Here is a 24,021-nt window from a genome sequence, read left to right on the forward strand (position 1 = left end):
AAGAAAGATGTTCTCTAGATCCCTTCAAGACCAAGCTCCTGCCTGCCACCAGTCACAGAAATGAGAGAGGTGCCAGCCTGGGGCCACTCTCATCAGGGCCCTGTCCTGGGAGGGTGCCTATCTTAGGACACCAGCCAGCCACAGTCCAGCTTCTGAGTGACTTTCCATTGAAAAATGACCATTTGTCCTACCCGTGCGGGAGGGCAGGAGCCAGTTTCTGAATTTGCCTTCAGGGGGCCTGACCGCATCCTGGCCAGCCCCTTCTGCCTCCCTAAGGGGCGACAGACACACCCCAAGCCAGCTTGGTTGGGTGCAGCCAGAGTTGATGTGACTGGCATTAAGGCAGCCGTGGTCTGTCTTCCTTCCTGAGTTCTTCTGTGAAGGAGACAAGCCCCAGACTATGTATTTCTCTTTTGTACAATTACTCTAAATCTCCCACCCCCCCCATAAATAGTCCTAAAGTCTAATTATCGAATTTGTGTCTTGATAAACAACCTAATCGCTTGAAACCATTTGCAACTGAGGAATGCGGTATCCTGAGCTAGCCAGCAATCACTCTCCTGGTGTCAGAACCTCCCACCTCTTTTACAAACCTTATACCAGTTTGATTAATCACCTCCTGCCCCTCTGAATCTTGTTCCGAAGGGCCCTGCCTGGAACCTCAGTTTTCAAGAATACACGTGCTGGGGCTAGGGAATTCAACCCCATTTGGTAGACCAGAACTCTCCTGGGGCTTGAGGGGTGCCAAGTCTGGGAGCTAAGCTCTGCAAGTCTCTTGGCTCTGGTGCCCTCTCTTCCACCTCCAGCTGCCCCACCCCACCCATTGGCCATTCATTGCCCTCTTTACCTCCTCCTCCGCCTCTGGCACCCAGTGCCCTCCCAAGCTCCACAGTTCCCGTGCCCTCACCCTAGTCCTTGCTGTAGAACCCTTCTAAAGTCCTCGTGTTAATTTTTCTGAGCTTCAACAACTCCATCTGTGGGCATCAGGAGAGCTATCTGCAGTCTCTCCCAGGTACCAGGGCGGTGATTTCTCGCAGCCCATTGGGGTTCACGTCTGCTGGCAGCCACGAGACACAGCTCACCTGCTTGCCCATAGGAGCCATTTTCCAGTTGTCCCCATTACCTGAGTAAGACGGTGTTACATACGATTGTGTACGGTAATGGTCCTCCACATCAGCACATTTGTTTATATATGCCATCTAAATAGTTTGTTTTTATATAGAACCTAAGGGATATCAAAGTTTAAAATTGCACAAGGACTTCATGAAGGACTATTCGGGAGCGACTTTGCATTCCTTCCCCACTTACTTGCCTGTCTCATGGTCCCTTCCTCGAGGTTTTGGTGTCCCTTAGGGAGTTGATTGCCAATTCAGTGGGCAATACTTCGGAATAACATACTTGCATTTAGGCTCCTTCTAAAGTCCCAATATCTTGGGGGAAAGGACTCTAGTGTCAAGTTCTGTGGCAAGTTTTTTCTGTTGGCCCTGGCCCCGTAGACAGTGGCTTTTCCTTGCCAGACTCCTCTTTCTTCAAACTGAGCTATGAGGCCATCCTTGCCTCTGCTGGTTCTAGGGGACATAGGAAGCCAAGTGTATGAGCTCCCACGTGCCATGGCCAGCACCCTCATCAAGGTCCCCTCCCAGCCGGTTCTGAGGCTTAGTTGCCTTTGCATCTTGTTTTGCTCCCATCTTCCCCTTCCCTCAGTCATGTGATGCAGGAAGAGAGCGCAAATGCTATGGAATGGGAGCAGCTGCCAGCAGAGACGCTGCGACAAGTGACCATTCACCGAGACCCTATATATGGCTTTGGCTTCGTGGCTGGCAGTGAGCGGCCCATGGTGGTGCGATCTGTGAGGCCAGGTAGGTGTTCCTCAGAGTGTCCCCCCTGGCCCCGGATCCTATCCCCCAGCACCCACCCATCTTCCCAAAGAACAGAGCTCCCCCATTCACTGTGGTGGTCCCAAGGAATTCATGAAGAGTGGATAAAGACGCATCGGCCAATGACCGCGCGAGGGAGCTGGGCTTTAAGAGCGATTAACACAAACCATTGAGGCTTCCTGGGGCCGAGACAGAGGCCACAGTTGATGGTTTAGTAGAGTCTGTCTTCATGAAGCCTCCCTGTGTGTAGAACCTATAAAAGAGCCAGACTGTCTTGGATGAGAAATGTCTCTTCAATTCCATTCAACAAGTATTTATAGATTGCCTACTCTAAGCATGGCAAGATGGTAGGGAAGGACAAGACGCAGTTCCTGTCTCCAGGCACCCAACCATCAGGCTGGAAAGACTGGTACACACTCACGAGAAAGGTCAGCCACCGACGGCTAGATCGGGATACAGACCATAGGTGGGAGAGGAGGGGGGAGGGGAAGGAAAGTTCCAAATGCCACAGTGGCAGTAACGACTGCTGCCATTGATTAAGTGCCTACTGTGTGCTTTCTTCATCTTGTTTATTCCTCCCAGCCAAGCCTGAAGGGTAAGTAGTCCTCCCCATTTGACCAAATGAGGAAACTGAGGCACAGAGTAAGAAAAGTGGCTTGTCCAGGGGCACTCAGGTGGGAGGCAGTGGATCCAAGATTTGGACCTGGCTGGGTCTGTCGGTTGCCAACATGGGAGAAGCGGGACTTGAATGGGACTAGGTGGGAAGGAACAAGTGAAAGCCCCCACCTGAACTGTGGAATCCTGCCATCATGAATGAACTGGGCAATGGCCTAAGCGCAGTTTCATTCCACATCTGCTAGGCATTGACAGAAAAGACAGACAGAAAGAAGCTTTATTCCTGACTTGCTGGGCCCGAGGCTTTAGATGTTTACAACAGTTTCTCACTCAGTCAAGAGGAGCAGCCAGAGTACAAACTGGTCTAGCAGAAATTTGATGAATTTTGCAATCCTCAAAGGAAAAGGAAAAAAAAAAGATTTTTGTAAGCTCCCTTTTCAACTAGAGGGCATAAAGAAAAAAAAACAATCCAGTACAGGAGTTCGTGGCTAACCTCAGGCTCCCAGTCAGTCATGCAATCTGGTGGAAGGTTTTTGAGTCCCTGATCGGAAATCAAATCTGTCCTGGGTAAGAGGAATCGGGAAAAGCTAATAGCAGGCCACCAGGAGCCCCTGCTTTTGACCTCAAGGAGATGGGATTTACAGAGCCTAACAGAACCCCTAGGCCTAGACAAGGGGGTCAGTTTCAAGCCATGTGAAAATGAACAGGCAGAGTTGGAGGGGTGGGGACAAAGGAGAGCCACAGGCGAGAGCCACAGAAAATCATGGGGTTGGCAGGCATAGCCCTATAAAGACGTAGACTGATCCTGATGGTTGCTTCTGGCCCAGGAGGCTCTCAAGTGCACAGGACTTCTTGGTTCTGTATTTGAGATGATAAGATAAAAGACAAGAGGCATCCTGTAGAGGACCAGTCTCAGTGGGGCCAGCCAGCACACCATCCGGGAAAGCAGTAGTAGATTGATGCCTACCACTGCCATCAGAGTTGAGTTTCATGAGGACCGCTTCCATTAGAAGGAAGGAAGGGAGGGAGCAAGTGGAGAAGAGGTAGAGTGGCCTCTATACCAAAAGATTGGCATGTTAGCAGGAGAAGATAGAAGGAATGAAATGAGCTGAAGGAATTGCCCCCTTGGAGGATTACAGCTACCATCTAGTGAATTCGTACCAACATCAATCAACCATCTCAAGTGCTGTACCCTCATCATCTCATTTATCCGCCCTACATTCTTATGACATGGAGGTATTTTTATTTTCCCATTTGCCAAATGAGGAAAGAGAGCCTCAGAGAGATGAAAGGTCTCGTCCAAGGTCACACAACCAGTGAGTCACAGATTTGGAATTCAAGTTCAGATCTGGCTGGCTGCCAAGAGCAGGGCCTCCACCACCCCCATCCCCTGCTCCTGAAGTCGCTGTGCTTGCTATCAGGAGACTTGGCCCAGCGGGCCAAGGGCCAGTGCAGTTGGAGTGGTGAATCTCGCTGGCCAAGCCGCATAGGCACCCTCAGCACGCAGGCCCCACACGCCAGAGCCACCGGGTCACACTCTGGTGACACAGTTGTTTTGTATGTTCATGTTTGTGGTATTTGCACAGCACACTTCTTTGTAGAGAGAGGGAACAGTTGGGATCTAGCCCTTTAAAGCAGGCGCAAGCAAGAGTCGAGGCAGGTTTGAGAGTGGGACCTGTCAGTAAACATCTCTTTGGGGCTTGAGTCAGGCTGGGCCTGACTTCTCATTCTCCTTGAATCTCTGAAAAACTTTTCTCCAAGGTCTTGGCTAAACACCAGATTCAGCACACCTTGTGGCGCCCCTCGACCCCTATCTTTTACCCCAACCAAGAAGGTATGGCCCTCAGATAGGTCTGCTTTCTTAACCTCGGCAGTGGAGTTGGGAAGGAGAGAAAGCAAACTTCCAACTCTCCACGATTTGGGGTCTGTGCTTTTCCCCCTCACTTACTAAAGAGTGGCATCTCTCAGAGATGAGAGAAGATAAACCCTCTGTATCTTTTAGTCCATCCCCCCGTCTTCAGGCAAGTGACTGCCTAAATCATTCCCAACCAGCGAGTAGGAATGTGGTTCAGGTAAGAAGATACCTTGTCGCTCCTCACTTCACCTATACCCCCTTCAGTAGTCTGCAAGGCACTCCTCGAACCTAAGCAGATCCGTCCTGGAGAATGGGAAACCCGTGTCTCTCTTTCGAACCCAGCCACGAAGGCACGTATTCACCTGGTCTGAGGGCCAGGCCTGGGCTTGGGACTGTTTGCTCCCACACCACTGGCAGCCACAGGAGGTCCGAGCTAGCCTCTTTCTTCAGTCTTCTGCCCTCTGTCTGGCACAGGCAGCCATGGCACGAACGGCACCCCTACCACAAGCCCACACGGCCTGCACTCTTCCTACAGGCTCCCGTACCCCCTTCTGCTCCCTTAGGCACTGGTGACTCCCTCCCAGACCTGCGCTTTCCCAGCAGTGGCTCCAGGCCCTCATGCCTCTCTCCTCTCCTCTGCAGGAGGCCCCTCTGAGGACAAGCTCCTGGCTGGTGACCAGATTGTGGCTATTAATGAGGAGGACGTGAGTGAAGCCCCCAGGGAGAGGTTCATAGAACTCATCAGGTAACAGGAGCCTCTTGGGCCTCGGCAGGAGCTGAGCACCAACCCCTCCCCTGTCCCACCAGTGACATAGGGCTACCATGGTCCTCCCTGGCCCTGAGAGGGAAGCCCTTCAGGCAGAACAGCCCTAGCCAGGGCTCCTGGCTACCCAGGGGCTCCAGGGGCCCTCACACTCTCTGACTTAGCCTTCTCCAGTGTTGTGAACAGAGAACAGCCTTCTGCAAGAGCTCACCTCACCTTCCTCCCCCATACTACTCCCCTTACCGAAGCCCCTTAGTTTTTTACTTACAGTGCAGGGGGGCAGACCCAGTGAGCAAGGAGGACTAAACAAGCCATTAAAAGAACACTCTGGAAAAAAAAAAAAGAACACTCTGAGGTAAGCACAGTGNCAAAAAAAAAAAAAAAAAAAAAGACAAAACAAAACACCTGAGGAGAAAAAATTCTGAATCCCTAGCTAATGGGCTGAGGAAGGGAACCTGCCATTGTGGATTCTGCTTACTGTGTGTGGGCCCTCTTAGTGCCCTCTACAGATGGGGGCAAAAGAGAGAGAGAACGGAGTGTCAGGGGGACTCCCACCATCTGTACACGGGAGTAATCATGGTGATTTTTCCCCTCCTCACCCCTACACATAGCACACACGTACACGCTCTACACAGTCCCCTACCTCACACTCCTACCACACGCATACACACACACCACCCACATGCCTCCTTGCACAGACGTGTTGATAAGGAATAAGAGGATAGAGGTGAGGGCTCTAAATTCCGCGGATTGGCTTCCGCTTTGGTGACCTTGGCTGTCTCCTCGCAGATGGTACTATGTGTGCTCTTGCTTTCGCTCTTGCTCTCTCTCTTTCTGCCTTGTGTAGTCTGCTCTATCTCTGCCTCCATCTCCTTCAGGCCCTCTTGGTTTAGAATATTCTTCATCCCACGTGTCTCTTGTTCTCCCAAATCCCACCTGTCCGCAGAACCCCTCCCTCCCCTTCAAAGGCAGATTTAGCACCCCGCGGATGGAACAGCACCCTCTTGCGAGCTCTGGAGGCATTTGGAAGGCTGCCTCCTGAAGTCCAGAGCAGGCCTTCCTCAACACATTTCCCCTCCAGCTCACATCTTGAAACCTGTCTGGTCCCTAATGACGTTTAGTTTCTCTCTTCTCCAAGTTCAGTGGTCCATTGCATCCCACCCCACCCAACTCCACCCTCCACCCTCCACCACCACACCAAAATGGGGTAAGTCCTTTCAACCCCATCAAGGGCATGTTGGGGTTCTTTCAGCCTGACCCTCCAGAAGTCTTTGCTCTGCTTCTAGTGAATACCTTTGCACCCTAGAACAGGTACCCCAGTTTTGTGAAGGAGTCCAGAGCTCCTTCAGGATCAAGACAGAGCTCATTCATTTGATAACCTTGGGGGTCAGCAGATTTTTATTATTTCATTCATTCAATGAATATTTGTTATCGAGTGTCTACTATGCACCAGGCACTGAATATACAGCAATGAATGACATAAATCCCATTGGAATTTACATTCTTGTGGAAAGAGACATGCCTTAACAATAAACATGATATGATATGTAATTATATGGCATACTGGAAATAGATGAAGGTTAGCGAACGATAGAAAGTGGATCGGGAGAAACCGGGTCCTGGAGTGCTGGGCACAGGGGTGCTGATGCAAGTTTAAATAGCCTGGCCAGCATTAGCCTCATTGAGAAGGCGGCAACTAAAGAAAGACTGAGAGGAGGGAGGGTATCAGAGAGGGAAGAGCCAGTGCAAAGGCCCTGAGGCAGGAGTGTGTCTGGCATGTTTAGGGAGCGGGGGAGAAGCTAGGATGTGAAGTGGGGCAAAGAGGGGAAGACCTGTAGCCACTATAAGGACTTCAGCTTTGTTCTACGTGAAATGGGGAAATGTGGCAGGGGCTGGGGCAGACGCGTCTCATAATCTGACTTACGCTATGCCCTGCTCTGTTCAAGAGACAGATGGAGTTTTCCTGGAACACAACTCCTTCCTCCTCCCAGGAGCTCCCCATCCCTGGACTTGGCCTCACTGAATGTGGAAAATGTTCCAGATCCTTGAGCAGGAGGCCTTGGCCTTCCTTGAATATCTAGAACCAAGTGATCTTGACTCTGCTTCTTCAATACCCTTGTTCCCAGAAACATGTGAAAAAGTCCAGCGAGGAGAAGGGAACCTCCTTCCAGGCAAACTCTTTCCATTTCTCTCAGTTCTTTCAAAGGATCATGTATTCCTGGGGGAGAATTTTCATACCTCATGGCCTGTTTGATCATTGGCATAATTCTTGTCGGAGGAGTTTCAAATTCTTCATCCCTTTGAATATTTGCTGTCTGGAGAGCCTTGGTTCCATCTGTTGCTCCCTGGCTCTCGTTTTTTGGTCCCTCAATTAAAACAAATCTGCTGAGTATGAGTCATGATAACCAAATGACCTCCTTTGGGTTTTTCCTTTGAATTTCTCCTCTTGCTTAAATACCAAACTGCCAATTGAGTTCCATAATTCAGGCCTTTAGTTTTCCTTGAGAATTTTCTATTCTACAGATGAAATTGCTCCTAAGGTTTGGGGAGTTCTATAGAGCGAATGTGAAGGGAAATAGAACGGGAAGACCTGAAAAATGACAGCCCCAGAGATTATGGTAATACCTTCTTCAGATGCCTGCGTGAACCTCTATGGACGGTTTCCATCTGCTGCCACAAATGATGGGAGGCGAGGTGGCTGGGTAGATATTCAGAGCGCCCGCTGGCCTAATCCATATCCCCAAATGCAGCCCAGGGGAGAATTCTGGTGTTGCTTCTCGTGCGAGATGAGTACCTCGTGCATGATACACCACTGTCCTGTTCCTTCTTCTCTCTGTAGGAGCGCTAAGGAATTCATCGTTCTTACAGTTCTGCACACTCATCAGGTGAGTGAGCCGCTGTGCCATCCGCCCTTCCTCCTGATGGTGGTGACAGAATCCCATATTGGAAAGTGACCGTGACGGGAGGGTGGGTGGACGGCGAGACTAGAATCCATGTGTTGTGAGCCAAAGCTTGAGGAGTGAACTTAAAGCTTACCTTCTGAACGTCTGAATCTGATTTCTACCTTGAAGGCTGGGGGATTTTGAAAGGCTCTCCAGGGCTCTGTTCTGCCCTGTGCCTTCTGCCTTAACCCCCACTGAGGCCGCACACTCACTGCCCCGGTCCCCGACAGATTTTCTACCTCTTTTTTGCTGTACCCCATCAGAATGTACCTGCCCAGGGTCCGACTCCCACAGAGTTTTACAGATGGTGGGTGCTAGCTAGTCTCATTCATTCATTCATAACAGTATTTGCTAGATGGCTTGCGATGTATGAGGCCCAGCACCACATGTGAGGAATTTAATATGACATTGGTGGGAAAGTACAGTTGGACGAACGGCCATCTTTGTCCTGGTACTGTCACTAACTAGCTGCATGACCTTGGGTGGGTCAGTTCCAAAAAGTTCCCCATCTGTAAATTGAGGGGTTTAGACTAGAACAGTGTTTTCCAAACTTGTCTGATCAATATAGTCAACAGGACTACTTATTAAAAGTAAAATTCTTGGGGAACCGGGTGGCTCAGTCAGTTAAGCATCTGCCTTCAGCTCAGGTCATGATCTCGGGATACTGGGATTGAGTCCCACGTTGGGTTCCCTGCTCATCGGGAGTCTGCTTCTCCCTCCCCCTCTCCCCTGCTCGTGCTCTCTCTCTCTCAAATAAATAAATAAGATCTTTTAAAAAATAATAAAAATAAAAGTAAAAATCCCCAGGCCCCTCTCCTCAAGAGTTGGATTTAGAAGGCCCTGAGTCCATTACTAGGTTACGTTGTTACGGTAATCTTAAATGCACAGACCCAGGTGCAGAATTTTTGTGTGCAAAACTCAGAGCCCTCCTTCTGTCTCCAGCCTTGTTGTCCCTTCTCAGTGTCCCCAAGACTCCCCTGGCCTCCAGCACTAATGTCCCACCCCCATGGCCACAGGAGAGGTCACATCTGTTGAGGGTGGGGGGCACGAAATCAGGAGAGCCTTCACAGAGGAGGCTGCACCTGAGCTGGACCTTGAGAGATGGGGCAAGATTTCCCAGGCAGAGACAGAGAGAAAGCTTTTCCAGAGAGAGTTGGCATTTCCGTGCAAAGCCAGGGACAGCGTGCAGGTGCAGAGCACAGGCTCGTCAGTTGGGGATGGGGTTCAAATCGAGCTCTGGCACTAACTGCCCTTCCCCATGGCCCCCACCATCCCCTGCATTAGTTTGAACCACACACACGTACGCAAGCACGCATGCACACACACATTTACACAGGCACATTCTCTCTCCCTCCCCTCCCCCCCTTCTCCCTCTCATACTTGCTCTCTGGCAAACAGGCCTTTCTCAGTTGCAATTCTCCTGTTATCTCAGGGCAGGCAAGTTCCACCCTTCAGTGGGTGTTACCAATAGACCCCTCCCTCCGTCCCTCCTTCCCACCCTTACTGCATAGGTGCCGTTGCCTAGTGGACAGTGGACAGTCATTCCCCGCTCCCCAATCTCCCGTCATGAAATGGCTACCAGTTCTCCCCCCCGCAAAAAAAAAAAACATGCTTGTTGTGTTTTACCTCTCTGATCAGAGACCCATTGTGGGTTATTGTGTTAGTCGGGTCTCCTCAAATGTCATCTCATCCTAGAAGCCTTCCTTGACTACCCTTTTTTTTTTAAGATTTTATTTATTTATTTGACAGAGATAGAGACAGCCAGCGAGAGAGGGAACACAAGCAGGGGAAGTGGGAGAGGAAGAAGCAGGCTCATAGCAGAGGAGCCTGATGTGGGGCTCGATCCCAGAACGCCGGGATCATGCCCTGAGCCGAAGGCAGATGCTTAATCGCTGTGCCACCCAGGCGCCCCCCTTGACTACCCTTTTTAATTCAGCATCGGCCTGTCACAGTCTCCCAATACTGCGTCATTTTTTTCCTCAAAGTGAAAATATTACATTTGTACACTTTTTACTTGGAGATCATTACAGACTCACAGGAAGTTGCAAAGCTAGTACACACATCCCTGTGTACGCTTTACCCTGCTTCTCCCAAGGGTTACATCTCCTAGAACTAAAGTACCGTATGGAAACCAGGACATTGACACCAATACAATGTGTGCATAGGGTTCAGTGTCAGTCTGTCACATGTGTGGTGTGGGTCCGCATAGCCACCAGCACAGTCAAGACCCTGGACAGTTCCATCACTACAAGGACCCCTCACCTTGCCCTTTTATAGCCACATGCCTCTCTCCCCCAACCCCAGTCCCCATCAACCACTAATCTGTTCCTCATTTCTGTAATGTCATCATTTCCAGAATATATACACGAAATAATACAGCATGTAATCTTTTGGGATTGGCTTTTTGTTCACTCAGCACGGCGCCCTTGAGAGTCATCCGAGTTCTTGCCAGTCTCAGTGGTCTGTTCCTTGTTAGTTGCTGAGTAGCATTCCATGGTGCGGATGGACCGCAGGCTGTTTGGTGATTCACCCAAACCTTATTAGAATGTCAGCTCCACGAGGACAGGGGCTGTGTTTCATTCACTGCCGTCTCCCCAGCACCTGGAAGAGCACCAGCCACAGAGTAAGCCGTCAATAAGTATGTGTTGAAGGAATAAAGGAAACCCAGCTTCCACCCATCATGGCAACCCAAACTCAAGTATCCAAACTTAGGTGCAGAATGAAGAGCCTAACGCAGCTCGCCCCACCTCCGTTCCTGCTCTCATCATCCCAACATCCCCCTGCCCTCCAGTTCTGATGTCCCCACTGTCCCATCCCAGGCCCTCTTTGCTATGACCGGGCTGCTTTCTTTTTCCCCCTGGTCCAGATCTGAGTTCTCACGGCCCTGCAGGCTTCTGTCCTTGCACTGGTCCACACCTCTTCTAATACGTGTCTGTTTCCTTTAAGACCTGGCTTTAGTCTCTTCCAAACACCTCTGCCCAACTAACCTCAATGAGAGCTTCTCGTTTGTTCATCCATTCAGCAAACATCTATTGAATACCTACCATTCACTGAGGTGCTCTTCTAAGCTGGGAAGATGGCAGTCCACGGGACAGACGGGGCCCCTACCCTCACAGAGCTTACACTCTAGTGCTTGACCTTCTGCTTTCTAAACCCTTGGAGCATAGAAGTGAGCACACAGACACAGGGGCGATAGTCAAAACGATTAACCTGTACAGTCGGAGCCATTCGGTCGGAATGTAAGCCAGCCATGGGCACTGGAGCAGAGTCTTGGCAGCCTCCTGACTGTGCCAAGTATTAACCCTTCAGTTGACCACTGGTAAAGTGGTCCTGGGGGAGAGGTCAGGTGTCACCCAGGAAGCTTAGGGCAGTGGCTACTTACCAATCAGCGTGAAAGAAACCCTATTTTGTAACAGGTATGGCCACCCCAGTGCATCCCAGCTCAGTGTCAGCCTTGCCTACATGTATATTCGATCCTCACCATTTGCAGATTCTGTATGTGCAAGTTCACCTACTCCTGAAAATCTATTTGTAACCCCCAAATTGAGACCTTTGGTGATCTCCTGGTCACTTGCAAACAGGCAGAGCATGAAAAATTTGAGTCTCCCAGTGCACACGTTTCCGGCTGAGGTCAAATAAGGCAGCACTCTGCCATCTTGTTCCAGCTGTCACATGGAGGTGTCTAGAAGATGGAGATGGCAGGGAGCAGCACAGTGTAGTGTAAGAAGCCCAGGCTCTGGAACAGTTGGATGGGATTTGAATCCCAACTCTGGCACCTGTTAGTGGGGCGGCCTCAGGCAAGTCACTTCACACTTCAGAACTTCATTTTCTCCTAGTGAAATAAAATAGAATCTACCAGGATGAGTTGTTTTTAGAATTCAAAAGTATAATCTGTGTGAGACATACACACACACACACACACACACACACACATTTCCCTTAGGAACAACTGTTCAGTATTCATTTGTTCAGCGTTCGAGGTGACTCTCTGAAATGTAACTACCATGAGTCACAAAAATTGACCAAGACAGAGAATCTTCTCTCAAGTTACGGTGCAGGCTTATCGACACCCTCCAGCATATGTTCAGTGTGATAGCCCCTGTGTCACAGAGCGTAGTCCAGCGTCCACGGCAGGCACGTGGCATCCCACGGCTGCATGGAGACTGCCACCTCTTACCAAATTCCCATCATGTTCAAGCTGGATTACCGCGCCTTCCAGAAGACAGTCTCCCAATAGGTCCAGCCCGTGGCCCACGAATCTTTATACCTCTAAGGCTCCTTCCGGCTTCTACATTCCGTGGCTGAGGAGGGTCCAGTACTACAGTGGCTCTTGGCCCTGGCTATACATTAGAACCACCTGAGAAGCTCTTAAAACTGTTGATACTCAGGCTCTAGCCCTGAGCAATTGAATTCGAAGATTTGGGGATGGGCCGCAGGTGTTGGTCCTTCAGAAAGGCTTCCAAAATGATTCTTATGCAGCCAAGATGCATATCAAGAGCTACTGATCTAATATGTAGTCTCTCAGATGACATTGTTCTTTTAAAGGAGTGACTTTTATGATGGCAGACCATGGAGGGTTTTTTAGTGGGGTGATCACAGGGGTCCATTCCCAGGGCACCTCCAACCCTACTGCCTCGATAGCCACTTTTTACGCCCATATGTATTTAAAGGTGTTCCTTAATCTTCGAGTGACCGACTGTCCCCCATGATTGACTCAATATGTATTAATTTTGGTACCCTTAGACCTTGGCACATGGTATGCCCTCAATAAATATTTTTAAAGTACTTCGTCATGACCTAGAAGGGCCCCGGTGAAGAAAGTAGACAGTCCCTTCAAATGAAACTCTAGTTTTCCAGTACTGAAGACTTACCTATACCCAAAGAACTAGGATCCCCTCGGCTTGGAGCCACCTGCCCAGAAAAAAAGGCCGAAATAATGGGAACTGCTGCAGAAGCACTAGTTTTCCACAGACCTTGGTATAGTCCTGGCAGATGTAGGTACTCAAACCATATTTGCCGAATTGGTGAACTAATTCATTATGAACCTTAACAATCAACTGCTATCTTTTATTCTGTGCCTACTCTATGCTTGGTGCTAGGGGTAGATACAGTAATATAAAATCCCATCTCTTCTTTTACAACATGGTGGGGGACATGAGTGCCGGCAGTGTGGATTAACAAGGGGTACTAGGGGTGCCTGGGTGGCTCAGTCAGTGAAGCGTCTGACTCTTGGTTTTGGCTCAGGTCATGATCTCTGGATCGTGGGATCGAGCTTCATGTCAGCCTCCGAGCTGGGTGTGGAGCCTGCTTAAGATTCTCTCCCTCTGCCCCTCCCCCCACCTCTATCTCTCTGGGGAAAAAAGGAGCGGGGAGAGTACTATAGGAAATCCAGGCAGGGGACTGGAGGAATTGGGGAAGAACTCAGAACCAAGGCAGAATTTGAGCTGGGCTTTAGAGATGGCATTTAGCTAAGCAAAGGGGACACAGAGGGCCCAGAAGGGCAGGGATGGTGAAGAGGCAGCATGAGGTGGGCACTGGAAGTGGGAAGCAGCCTAGTGTGCCCAGGGAACTGTGGGAAGAACCACCTGCTGGGGCCAGAGATGAGGAATGAGGGTCATGTGTGGCTCACAGGGGGCCTTGGAAGCCAGAGAGAGGACATGTTCACCTCTAGGCCCCGAGTGCAGATAGGAAGGCCCTAGGTCCCTTATCAGCAGTCCGGTGAAACCGGGAAGGCCATCCGTCATCCCAGACTTCCGCAGTGGTTGCTCTGGGAGTTGCTTATAAGCAGGCTCAGTTGTCAAAGACAATGAACCAGCGGAAAGGACGCTAGGAGGTTGTCGGCGTTTCAGGAACCTGAGCTTCGTCCTCTCACAATCCAAGCAGGGCCGTATTTTGCACTAAAATGTTGGGCCAGGGGTGCCTGGGTAGCACAGTCGTTAAGTGTCTGCCTTCCGCTCAGGGCGTGATCCCGGCGTTCCAGGATCGAGTCCCACATCAGGCTCCTCGGCTGGGAGCCTGCTTCTTCCTCTCCCTCTCCCCTGCTGTGTTCCCTCTCTCACTGGCTGTCTCTCTGTCACATAAATAAATTTAAAAAATGTTGGGGCATATACCTGACTTTGAACCCAACCCTGGAATCTGTACTAATAGAGCCACCAAATTAAAAAAAAAATCGGTCAGAGTATCACCAGCTGCTGCATTCAGTCCTGAGGGAGAGGCAGACTCTCTCCTCTATTGCGTATTCCACTGAGCTGCTGGCTTCATATTTGCCTCAGGGGGCTTACAGTGGCCCCAGAGCTGCTTCGTGCTTCTGCTCCCGTGTTTCCAGCCAAAATTCGTTTTCACCAGCAAGGGTGCCTGTTGCAAAATGAGGTTTCCAACTGCTTGAGCGGGAAAAATGGGGTCAATGAAGAGCTCAGATGTCCCAGCTTGAAGGTACTCAATTAATCTCTGCTTAATGGGCTAGGACATTTTCAACAATATAAATTTCTATGCTTTATGCTCCTAGAGATTCTGATTTTTTAAATCTAGCGTGGGCCTGGAAATCTGTGCTTCAGCAAGGGCTCCCCAGTGATTCTTACCATCAGGAAAGTTTTAGAAACAGTGGGGAGTGTGTGCTAATGAGTTAGTTGCGGGGGTCAGCAAACTTTTTTTCCATAAAGGGCTGTCTAGGAAATATTGTAAGCTTTCTAGGTGATGCATGATAGTTGCAAAAGAAATGATAGGCAGTGCCTAAGTGAAGGTCACGGCCGTATTCTGATGAAGTTTTATTTACAAAAACACGTGGTGGGCAGGATTTGGCCCAGGCAGGCCGGCAGTCTGCTGACCCCGGAATTATGTCCATTACTCCTCCCCAGTACCACATTCACACTTTGATCAGGGCCTTCCCGATTCTCAGTATTTTCATTCAAAGGAGTGACCCTAGCATTAAGAACTTCAGGCCTTGTGGCTGAGCTTCAAAGATGCTTCAGAACAGGGCGACCTTTGAGAGCCCCGCCTATCCCACGGCAAGGCAGACGTCACCTGTATGGAGGCTTCAGGCTAGACGTGAGTCCATGACATGTAGCTAAGGCCCCCTGGCAGTGAGTGAGTCACCATCAGTGATCAAGGCTAAAGACTGAGAATAGGACAGAGTCTTAGAGACGGGCAGGACAAGGGTCAGTGAGGAACGAGGCACGAACAAGCTGAAAATAGCTCTACCACAGACACCTGAAATGATTACAGTCCCTGAAAATATTGGCAATTCCACTTCCTCCTTCATGATTTTGCTCTTGTAAATACCTGAATCTTTTGTGTATAGTCGTCTCTGTCGGATAGGATCCAATCTGGGACTTTTGGTAGGGATCCCAAGGAGGCTGTCCCCTCCTCATAGGTGAAGATATAGAAGGATACCAGTTGTTGTCCTTCAGATGGTCAGAGGTCCATTCAATAGGACCGGGGTCGAATCGGAACCGGTGGGGGAAAGATCGCAATGGACACCCAGCCTAGTGGCCAATCCAAGACATGGGAAATCTGGGTTCTAGTTTCAGCTCCACTACCAAATTATTTTGATACTTTGAGCAAACCATATCCTCTTCCCAGGCCTCCTTTTTCACATGTGAAAATGAAGGGCAGACTACATGGCCCATTGAGGCCTATAGAGATGCCTCGTTCCACGAGGTGCATGAAGGCATCCGATGACAGGTGCTTACAGAAAGAGGAGGGGGTGACGGGTAGAAGTGAAGATTTCACCTGCCTCGTGTCTGTGGCGCCTCAGATGGACATTTGGACTACTGTGGAGACAGAGCCAAGCAGAGCTGCCTGAACGTAACTCCAGATCGTTCTGTCTTGCCCCTGCCTGTGCTCCTGCTGCAGCCTGCAACCCTGTGCAGGATTTAAGCACCAAGCTGCACAACACACAAAGGCATTTCTTGACTCCCACGAATAATCAATACTGTAATCACTTTCTGCAATGATCTCCAGCCCTGGATTTTGTTGTGCTGTATTGCCTGCTGCCAACAAACCGGAGTCCACTGTTCCTTTAGCTCAGTGGTTCCCCGCAACCTTAGCAGCATTTCGAAGTCATTGGAAACTTAAAAAAAAAAAATGGCAATACCTGGGCGCCAGCCCCAGGAATTTGAGGTCATTGATCTGGGGCAGGGCCTGGGCATCAGGGGTTTTGAAAGCTGTCCCACTGTTTCTGCCACGCAGCCAGGACCAAGACCCACCACCTGAGGTTCAAGTGCACTTGGGTCGAACAGGTGGCTTTCTGCAACCTGCCCTCTGTGGGGAATGAGATTGCTGGCTCCGGAAGAGAACACAGCTGGGACCAGGGCCCAAGACCTGATGAGGACGTTTGTTTCTGGTGTGTCTGTATCTTAGGGCCCTCCCCTCCTGGGGCTGATCTGGTAAATGGATTTCAACTGCAGTGTTAATGGCACAAGATTACCTAATGGTTCCCTTCCCAGCTGCCAGGGGCCTTCAGGGGCCTTAACTCTCAGGGATTCTTGATTGTGGGACTCAAAGGCTCCCTGACAATGCTGGTAGGGGAGGTGGTTTGAAGAAGCCCCAAACCTGATGTACCCCCTAGTCCTGCTCATCTTAGTAAGTGGCAACTCTGTTCTTCCAGTTGACTCCTCTCTTTTTCTCACCTCCCACATCCAATCCGTCAACACATCAGCTCAGTTCTATCTTCAGAATAGATCCAGAATTCACTCCCTTTTCATTGCCTCCATTATTACTACCCTAACCCAAGCCGCCATCATATTTTAACTGTACTATTACAGGAGACTCCAAACTGGTCTCCCTACTTTGGACGTCAACCCTCCTACACTGTTTTCCACACCGCAGCCAGAGGCATCCTTTGAAAATGCAAGTCAGACCCTATCTGCTTAAAACCCTCCAGTGGAGTCAAGTCCAAAGTTCTTGCCATGGCTGACAAGGCCCTACGTGACCCAGCCCCCACCCACCTCTTTGAGCGCCACCCCTCCAGCTCCCCCTCTGCCGCTCTGCTCTGGCTACACCGGGTTTCCTTGTCATTCCTCACACACCCCTATCCCCATCCCACCTCAGAGCCTTTACCATTCTTTCTGCCTGGGAGACTCTGTCTCCCTCACTTGCTTCCAGACTCTGCTTAAATGTCACCTCCTCTGAGAGGTCTCCCCTGAACATCCAGTCTAAACTAATGCCCTCATCACTCGCCCCTCCTCGCTCATGCATTCTCTCGTGTAGCCCTTCACCCTGCTTGATTTGGCCTCTAGGTCCTTTGCTACCGAAAAGGTATTGATTTGTTTATTGTCTGTCAGATCCTGCTAGATGGATGCTTTTTGAGGCCAGGAGCTTTGTGTTGCTCACTGCTGAATTCCTCATCACCTAGAACAGTGCCTGCAGATAGGAGATCCTCCCCAAATTTGCCACGCAAATGAATAAATACCCCCAAAGACATGAGGGGGCCCCTCAGCAAGACTCCTGATTTTCCATGAATCATTTTCTATAATCTCCTTCCTGGGGGCAGGGCATATCTATGAGATGAATGAGATCATTCCCGTAACTCCTTTGAGATGCTTGTATTCGGATGTAATAAAAGCCACCGTTTGGGAACATCTCACACTACAAAAACCAAATATATAATCATTCAGTGTATGTTATTACTAAAGAATTTTTGCAAACTCCCCTAGGCCTAGAGTGTTAATAACGGGATTCAGTGTACCCAAATTCAATTCATGCCCAGCTTTTTTCAGAACACACCAATCGTAGAAGGAAGCACTTAGCATGTTGCTTTGCACCTAGTAGGGAATCAATACTTATTTATTGACTTATTGATCAGTAAGGCAAAGTGTACCCCGTGCTGAGACATCTTAACTCCAGCATGGCAAAGGTCAGGTTTTTCCCAGGGATGGAGAACTCACTGGCCCTCTGTTCTTTTTCCAGTCCCCCAAATCTGCCTTCATCAGCGCTGCGAAGAAGGCCAGGCTGAGATCGAATCCTGCGAAGGTCCGATTTTCTGAGCAGGTGGCTGTTGGAGAAACAGACGCAGTAAGTGCAGCTTTAGCTCCCTGTCCTCGGCCCTTGGCTAGAATCAGCCTGGCCACAGAGGTCTCGCTCTGGAGCAGGCGCTCATCTGCTGCTCCTCGGAGTGGGCAGCATGCGAACGGGGTTGGAGGGGGAGGACCACGGGGCTCCAGGCTAGTAGCGAGTTAGGAGTATGGGGCATCGCTAGCGCCGTAGCTTACACTCAGAGCCAGCGCACCACAAACATCTCTGGGCTACTTGACAGAAGCAGGAAGGAGAAGATAGCGGGTTTCTGAAGATCCGCTGGTGAAATCGAGCCCTCTTCGCATTAAGGTGGTCCTGCAATGGTACATCTTGATGGGAGAAGACACCAGAGAGCAGCCTGGGGGAAATGGTACAGACTCTCATTGTCACAGAGCTCTGAGTAGGCACCTTCTGTGTCCCCAGCACTGCAAGGGATGCAAAATAAACACCTCTTCCCTGCCACTGGATACCACTCAGTGATGTCGGGGTGTCAGGGGGAAGTAGGTCAGATTGAGACCACACAGCATTCCGCACTGGGTGGTATGGTTTCAAGGAGCAGGTGATGCTTGACAGTCCATTGCCATGCAGCTGCCAGGCTGGGGATGGGGTGGGGGGTCGTGGCCAGCCTGCAGTCTTTCTCACTGCTCTGTGGGAGTGCACGAGCTGAGCTGTCGGCTCGAGATAAGCCGTGAGAAGAGATGGGTGGAGAGCAGAGAGGTGTGTGTTAAGCAGTCATGGATCATGGCCCGCGCCTGGAGTCTGGAGAAGTCTGTGACACCCAGGTGGGGGTAGGGATGGGGAGAGCCCGAACTAACAGGCATCTGTGCGCTTTTGCAGGCTTCTGCGGGCTGGGCTCCCGGGAGGCCCGTGGCATGTCTACGGAGGCACAGCTGCAGCCGAGATGAGCCAGCAGGCCCAGCCTAAGTGGGGAAATCAGTGGGGTGCCAGGCACTTGTGTAGTTCTTTGAAGCAGAGCCACTCAGAAGAAGGGTTAGAGGACACAGGTGTCTTCTGTCGCCTTTTCCCTGGCCTCAGCCCAGGTTGCTTACATCCTGGCTCAGGGAAGCCTGAGAAGCCCAGGGGCCTCCAGGGTCCCCCTGGGGAAGCCGTCGCATAGTTGGTAGTTGGGCTCCATCTCTGTCCTAGCAGAAGAGGTTCAAGAGAAGTCGTGACGGGGTGTGGGGGGTTTGGTGAGCAGAGAGAAGAGGAAACAGCGTGGAAACCCTGCAGATCATGATGAAGGACACCCTTAGGGCCGAGCCACTAAGGTGACATGTGTGTCCTGAGCCCTCGAAAAGCCAGAGGAGATGCAAATTGAATCTTTAAAGGATAGACTATCCCCTCTCAGCGTTACAGAGTAATCACTCAAGACCAGACCACCCAGGGAAAACCTCCCTTCTACCTCTCCCTTCCCTTTCTCTTCCCCTCTCTGCTTCTCCCTTCCACTCCCCCTTCCCCACTCTCCCCTCCCTCCACCATGACCCCCCTCTCCATACATCTCAGCTATCCACAGGCAAGATCAAGCCCTCACCCCAGACCAACCTGAAAGCAAATGCCCCAGAGAGGCTAGGACCCACCCAGGGTTCCTGCTGTCACTCCTGGACAGGCCACCAAGTGCAGTGTGAGGCTCTTGACTGAGAGAGAGACAGACAGACAGACCTCAATCTTCCCACTCTAGCTGAGCTCAGGAAGTGACCTGATGTCATAACCTCCACTTCCCATGTCACCAGTATGGACCCTAGCAGCCTCACCATTGGTTGGGACCTAGGGGAGTCCAGGCCCAGGTGACTCCAAGGCTGTCCTATCATCCCTTTGCCTCGATGTTCCGGGGCTTTATTAAGCAGCCAGAGCAAAAATAAATCCTGTGGGCGTTCCTTGCCAAGTCTATTTTTAAGCAAAATCAATTAAGTAATTATCTGAGTCCAACCCAGTGTGCTAAATAAAACCTGCCACCGCTGAGTGTCATCAGCCTGTGGATCCAGGGCCTCTGGCTTGGTAGGAGCAAGGCATCTCGGGATTGGGGCGAGAACCAGGGAGTCACACTTTTCCAACTTTGTACCTACTCCTGGCTCCCCACCACCGCCAACCAAACCCCAACCCAGGACGACTTGCTTGTTCATTTTTTCATGTCCGTGGCAGTCCCTAGATGTGGACTATCCCTCTCCTGGCCTCTCTAATGGTCTACACCCACCATCTCCTTCAAAATCAAAATCTAATTCGCCTCACCTAGGAAATCTTACCTGTCTTATACCTCTTGGTTTGGTTTTGGTTTTATAATTGCTCTCTAGTGGATTCGTGTGGGTGTGCCTGGTCTCTACAACAAGACTATAAGACCAAACCCAGTCCTCTATTTTTGCCTGGCCCGCATGGAGCTTACTTAGCATAGTGTGGTGCATATATGAGAGGCTCAGTGAATGCCCACTGAATTAAGGATTTCTGGCCATCCTAGGCAGCTTTTCGATTCATATAGACCTGGTGATGGCCCAGGGAAATGACTGGACTCTCCTGATGATTCTAATCATTCACGCAAGCGCATATTAAGCATCTACTGCTCGTATATTCTGCACCCATGTACTGAGCACCAGCCGTGTGCCAGGAACTCTGCTCAGTGTGGGAACTACAAAGATGGACTAGGGCTGTGGATGCGCTCCGAGTTCACCATTTGTGAAAGACAAACATTCTTCAAGAATATGCTGAGAGCACTGAAAGAGGTGTGTATGACGTTGCTCTGAGATCACAGAGGGACACCAGATCCAAGCACCCGATGAGTTTGGACAAGACTTTATAGAAATTGTACTTAAGCTGGGTTTTGAAGGATGAGTAGGAGTGGGCCAAGGAGGGAAAGAGGAAGGCAGAGAGAGCAGTCATTATTTAACACATATTTATTATTAAGAACTTAACATGCACCACTCTATAAATCAAGAACACCTGGGCTAGGAAAACTTTCGCTAAGAACTTATCAGGTGTTCAAACACGGGCTTTCCCAGTGGTTCTCAATCAGGGTCAGTACTGCCCACTCTCAGAGAGCTTTTGGAAATGTTGGAGGGTGTTGTGGGTCATCCCGATGATTTGGAATGCTATTGGCGTTGAGTGTCTCAGGGTCGGAGATGCTAAGTGTCCTGCAGGGAGTGACACAGTCCCTGAATGATCAGTTGTCAGAGGTATGGAGGCATGAAAGGACAGGGTGGGTACCTGGACTGGCAAGACTGGACTCTGAAGTAGGCAGGGGCCAGGTCAGAAAGGACCTAGGAGACTATGCGGCCAGGGGGTTGGCAGAGCAAAGGCATGGATATGGACGTGATCTCGGTGTGTAAAAGGCCTGGTGGAAAGGGAAGTGTCAGGATGTAAGAGCAGACGAGAGAGGTGGGCCCTCGGGAGGCCTTCCATCTGCTCTTTAGTGTGTGGTGGTCTCTGTGGGCCACGTACCACCCTATGTTGTGGAACGTTGAGCTGCAGTGGAATGGGGGTGCTCCGTGATACCGAATGAAGGGTGAACTTTTGATATGGCCCAATGTTTCCTTAGAGCATTTGGTTCTGGTCTGCAGGTAGCATGATCACTGATCTCTTCTTTCTTCTGTCTCCTTGTCCTTCCATATCTTTGGCTCCCTGTCTTCTTCACTCACTCCTTTCTCTTCCTTTCTATACCCTTCCTCTGGCTTCCCTCCACCTTCTAAATGAGCCCCTCTCCTTGACCTTTCCCTGCCTATTCACAGAAAATGCTGAAGAAAGAAGCTCTTCTCCTCATCCCCAACGTCCTGAAGGTTTTCTTAGAAAATGGGCAGATCAAATCATTCACTTTTGATGGCCGGACCACTGTTAAGGTACGTACAGAGTCTCCTCTCTCGGGTCAGCCTTTGCCCTCTCTGGGGCGCACACGGCTGCTGGTTCCTGGGTGTCTCTGAGTCTGCAGAGAGTTGCTGCTGGAGAGCAGGGTGGCCTTGGAGCTTCTGTCTCCGTGAACCCCAGGCTGCAAGAACACGCAGCCCTCTGATGAGGGGGGGGCGGGGAAATCTGAGTGCCAACTACATACGTCTGTGTGTATGCGCGCACAAGCATGAGTGCACTGTGTGTACACACCTACTTGTGAACTACTTTGTGTCCGTGTTATATGGGTCCTTCAAGACTCTTAGGAGCCAAGGAGTATGATGGTCCTTAACAACATTTATAAAGCAACAGTGATTTATATTGCTACAATAACACCAATGCACATTTACTCACAGAAATCGACACACAGTCTCTTGGGAGATTAGCTTAGCCGTGCTTTGCTTTTTAAGTAACCACCAGATCTTAAGCACTGAACCAAGATTTGAAACGTCCAGCAACAGTCCCTTTGGCTATTCCTTTCGGAGGAAGAGCAATTACTGCACTGTGATTCTTAAGAGCTCAGCCAGCCATCTAAATGCTGTAGTGATTCCCTTCGTCCTGAGGATGAGAGGCAATGAAACAATTAACCCCCCAGGTTCAATTCTGATCTGGGGCAGAAATAACTGCTCCTGCTTCTTCTGGACCCTCTCTAGAAAGAGAATGCCATCCCCAGAATGAATTTCCATGCAACCAATGGAATAGCATCTAGCTGCCCAGAACACCCACCCTGGCTCATAGGCGTCCTGAGGTCCCCAGGCTGGGGCCAAGACAACCCTATAAAGAAAGAAAACCCTGCGGCAGGATCCGTCCCTAGGAGGCATTATCAGGTGTTCAGAGTCGGCCTCGCCGGTGGTTCTCGGCCAGAGCTGCCACTCCCCTCCCAGATGGCATTGAGGAATTTGGGGTCATCCCATGGTTTGGGGTGCTACTGACTGAGTGCCTCAGGGTCAGAGATGCTGAGTGTCCCACAGGGAGTGACGCAGTCCCCAAAAGACAAAGAATTGTCCTGCCCAAAGTACCAGTAGCACCAGGCCTACCCCATGTCGGTGGAACTGAGAGTCTCTTTGGAAGGCCTGGGTGGGTCCCCCAAGGGGCCTAGGACCAAAACATATTCCTTAGGGTACCCTGGGATGGTCTCTTGCCTACCGGAGGTCTCAGCCGATGGGAGGGACATCGAAGCACAACTAGGCCACCCAGAGGTGTCCAAATGCCCCTCCTCCAGATGTGGCTGCCTCTCTGTGTCAGAATCCTCCGTGGTGTTTATTCATGTCCCCCACAGATCTGTCTCCACACCAGAACATTTGCTCTTCGCATTCCCCTCAGAGGCTTCTCCGAGCGTCCTCCGACCTCACAGTGACCCAGTGACACAATGACATTTTGCCTCCAGGTAGCCCCAGCCTTCCAGGGCAGCAGTGTCCCCTGGCTTGTGATCTCACCCTGACCTCAGGGAAGATGCGCTGGCCATTCATGGGAACTCGGACAGGCTGCCAAGCCACTTGTCCCAGAGAGGTACCTGGGTGAATCGACAGCCTGGCACAGGGGCTGTTCCACTTGTCACACCAGTTGGCAAATCACCAGCTTGGCCACCCACAATCCCAGTGCAGCCAAATGGCAAAGAAAACCTCATTTGTCCCCACCAGAGCTCTGGCCACACTGGGGCCTCTGTGACTACTTAGATGCTACAAAGAGATACTCTCAAGTACCCACCAGTTTGCAACCTCACGTTTGAATGGCTTAACGTCTTTGAATGTTCACTGAGGGGCTTGTTTGGCAACTCTGGCTGTAAGGGAGCTGCGCGTTCCCAAGCCGGCCGCTTTCTGGCCTCTGGGGGCTGAGCTGTGCTGACTGCATGAACACACACACACACACACACACAGACACACACACACATTGCCGCCCAGTGTGTGCTGAAGTCACAGCAAATAGATGGCAGAAGTCTCAAAACTGACATCTGGGCAGCCCCCAAGGGTATGTTTGCAGACATCCTAATATTAAAAGTAGGGCAGCAGAGCAGACAGAGCCCCGAAGTAGTCAGATTTATGACGGTACACAAGACACATGACATGGTTCCTCTGTGTGGACACATTTTTCAAG

At 50.6% G+C, this 24,021-nt stretch overlaps 1 protein-coding gene across 1 annotated transcript in view; it reads left to right on the forward strand.

Moving 5' to 3' along the window:
• Window positions 1–24,021, forward strand: part of FRMPD3 (FERM and PDZ domain containing 3) — a 75,487-nt gene that overhangs the window by 14,736 nt on the left and 36,730 nt on the right. The window contains exons 3-7 of the mRNA XM_034649034.1: window positions 1,705–1,859; window positions 4,990–5,092; window positions 7,950–7,995; window positions 17,959–18,063; window positions 21,777–21,884. Coding sequence (XP_034504925.1) covers window positions 1,705–1,859; window positions 4,990–5,092; window positions 7,950–7,995; window positions 17,959–18,063; window positions 21,777–21,884 — 517 coding nt within the window. The remainder of the gene's footprint in view (window positions 1–1,704; window positions 1,860–4,989; window positions 5,093–7,949; window positions 7,996–17,958; window positions 18,064–21,776; window positions 21,885–24,021) is intronic.

This window comes from Ailuropoda melanoleuca, chromosome X (genome assembly GCF_002007445.2).
Source record: "Ailuropoda melanoleuca isolate Jingjing chromosome X, ASM200744v2, whole genome shotgun sequence".
Classification (NCBI taxonomy): Eukaryota; Metazoa; Chordata; class Mammalia; order Carnivora; family Ursidae; genus Ailuropoda; species Ailuropoda melanoleuca.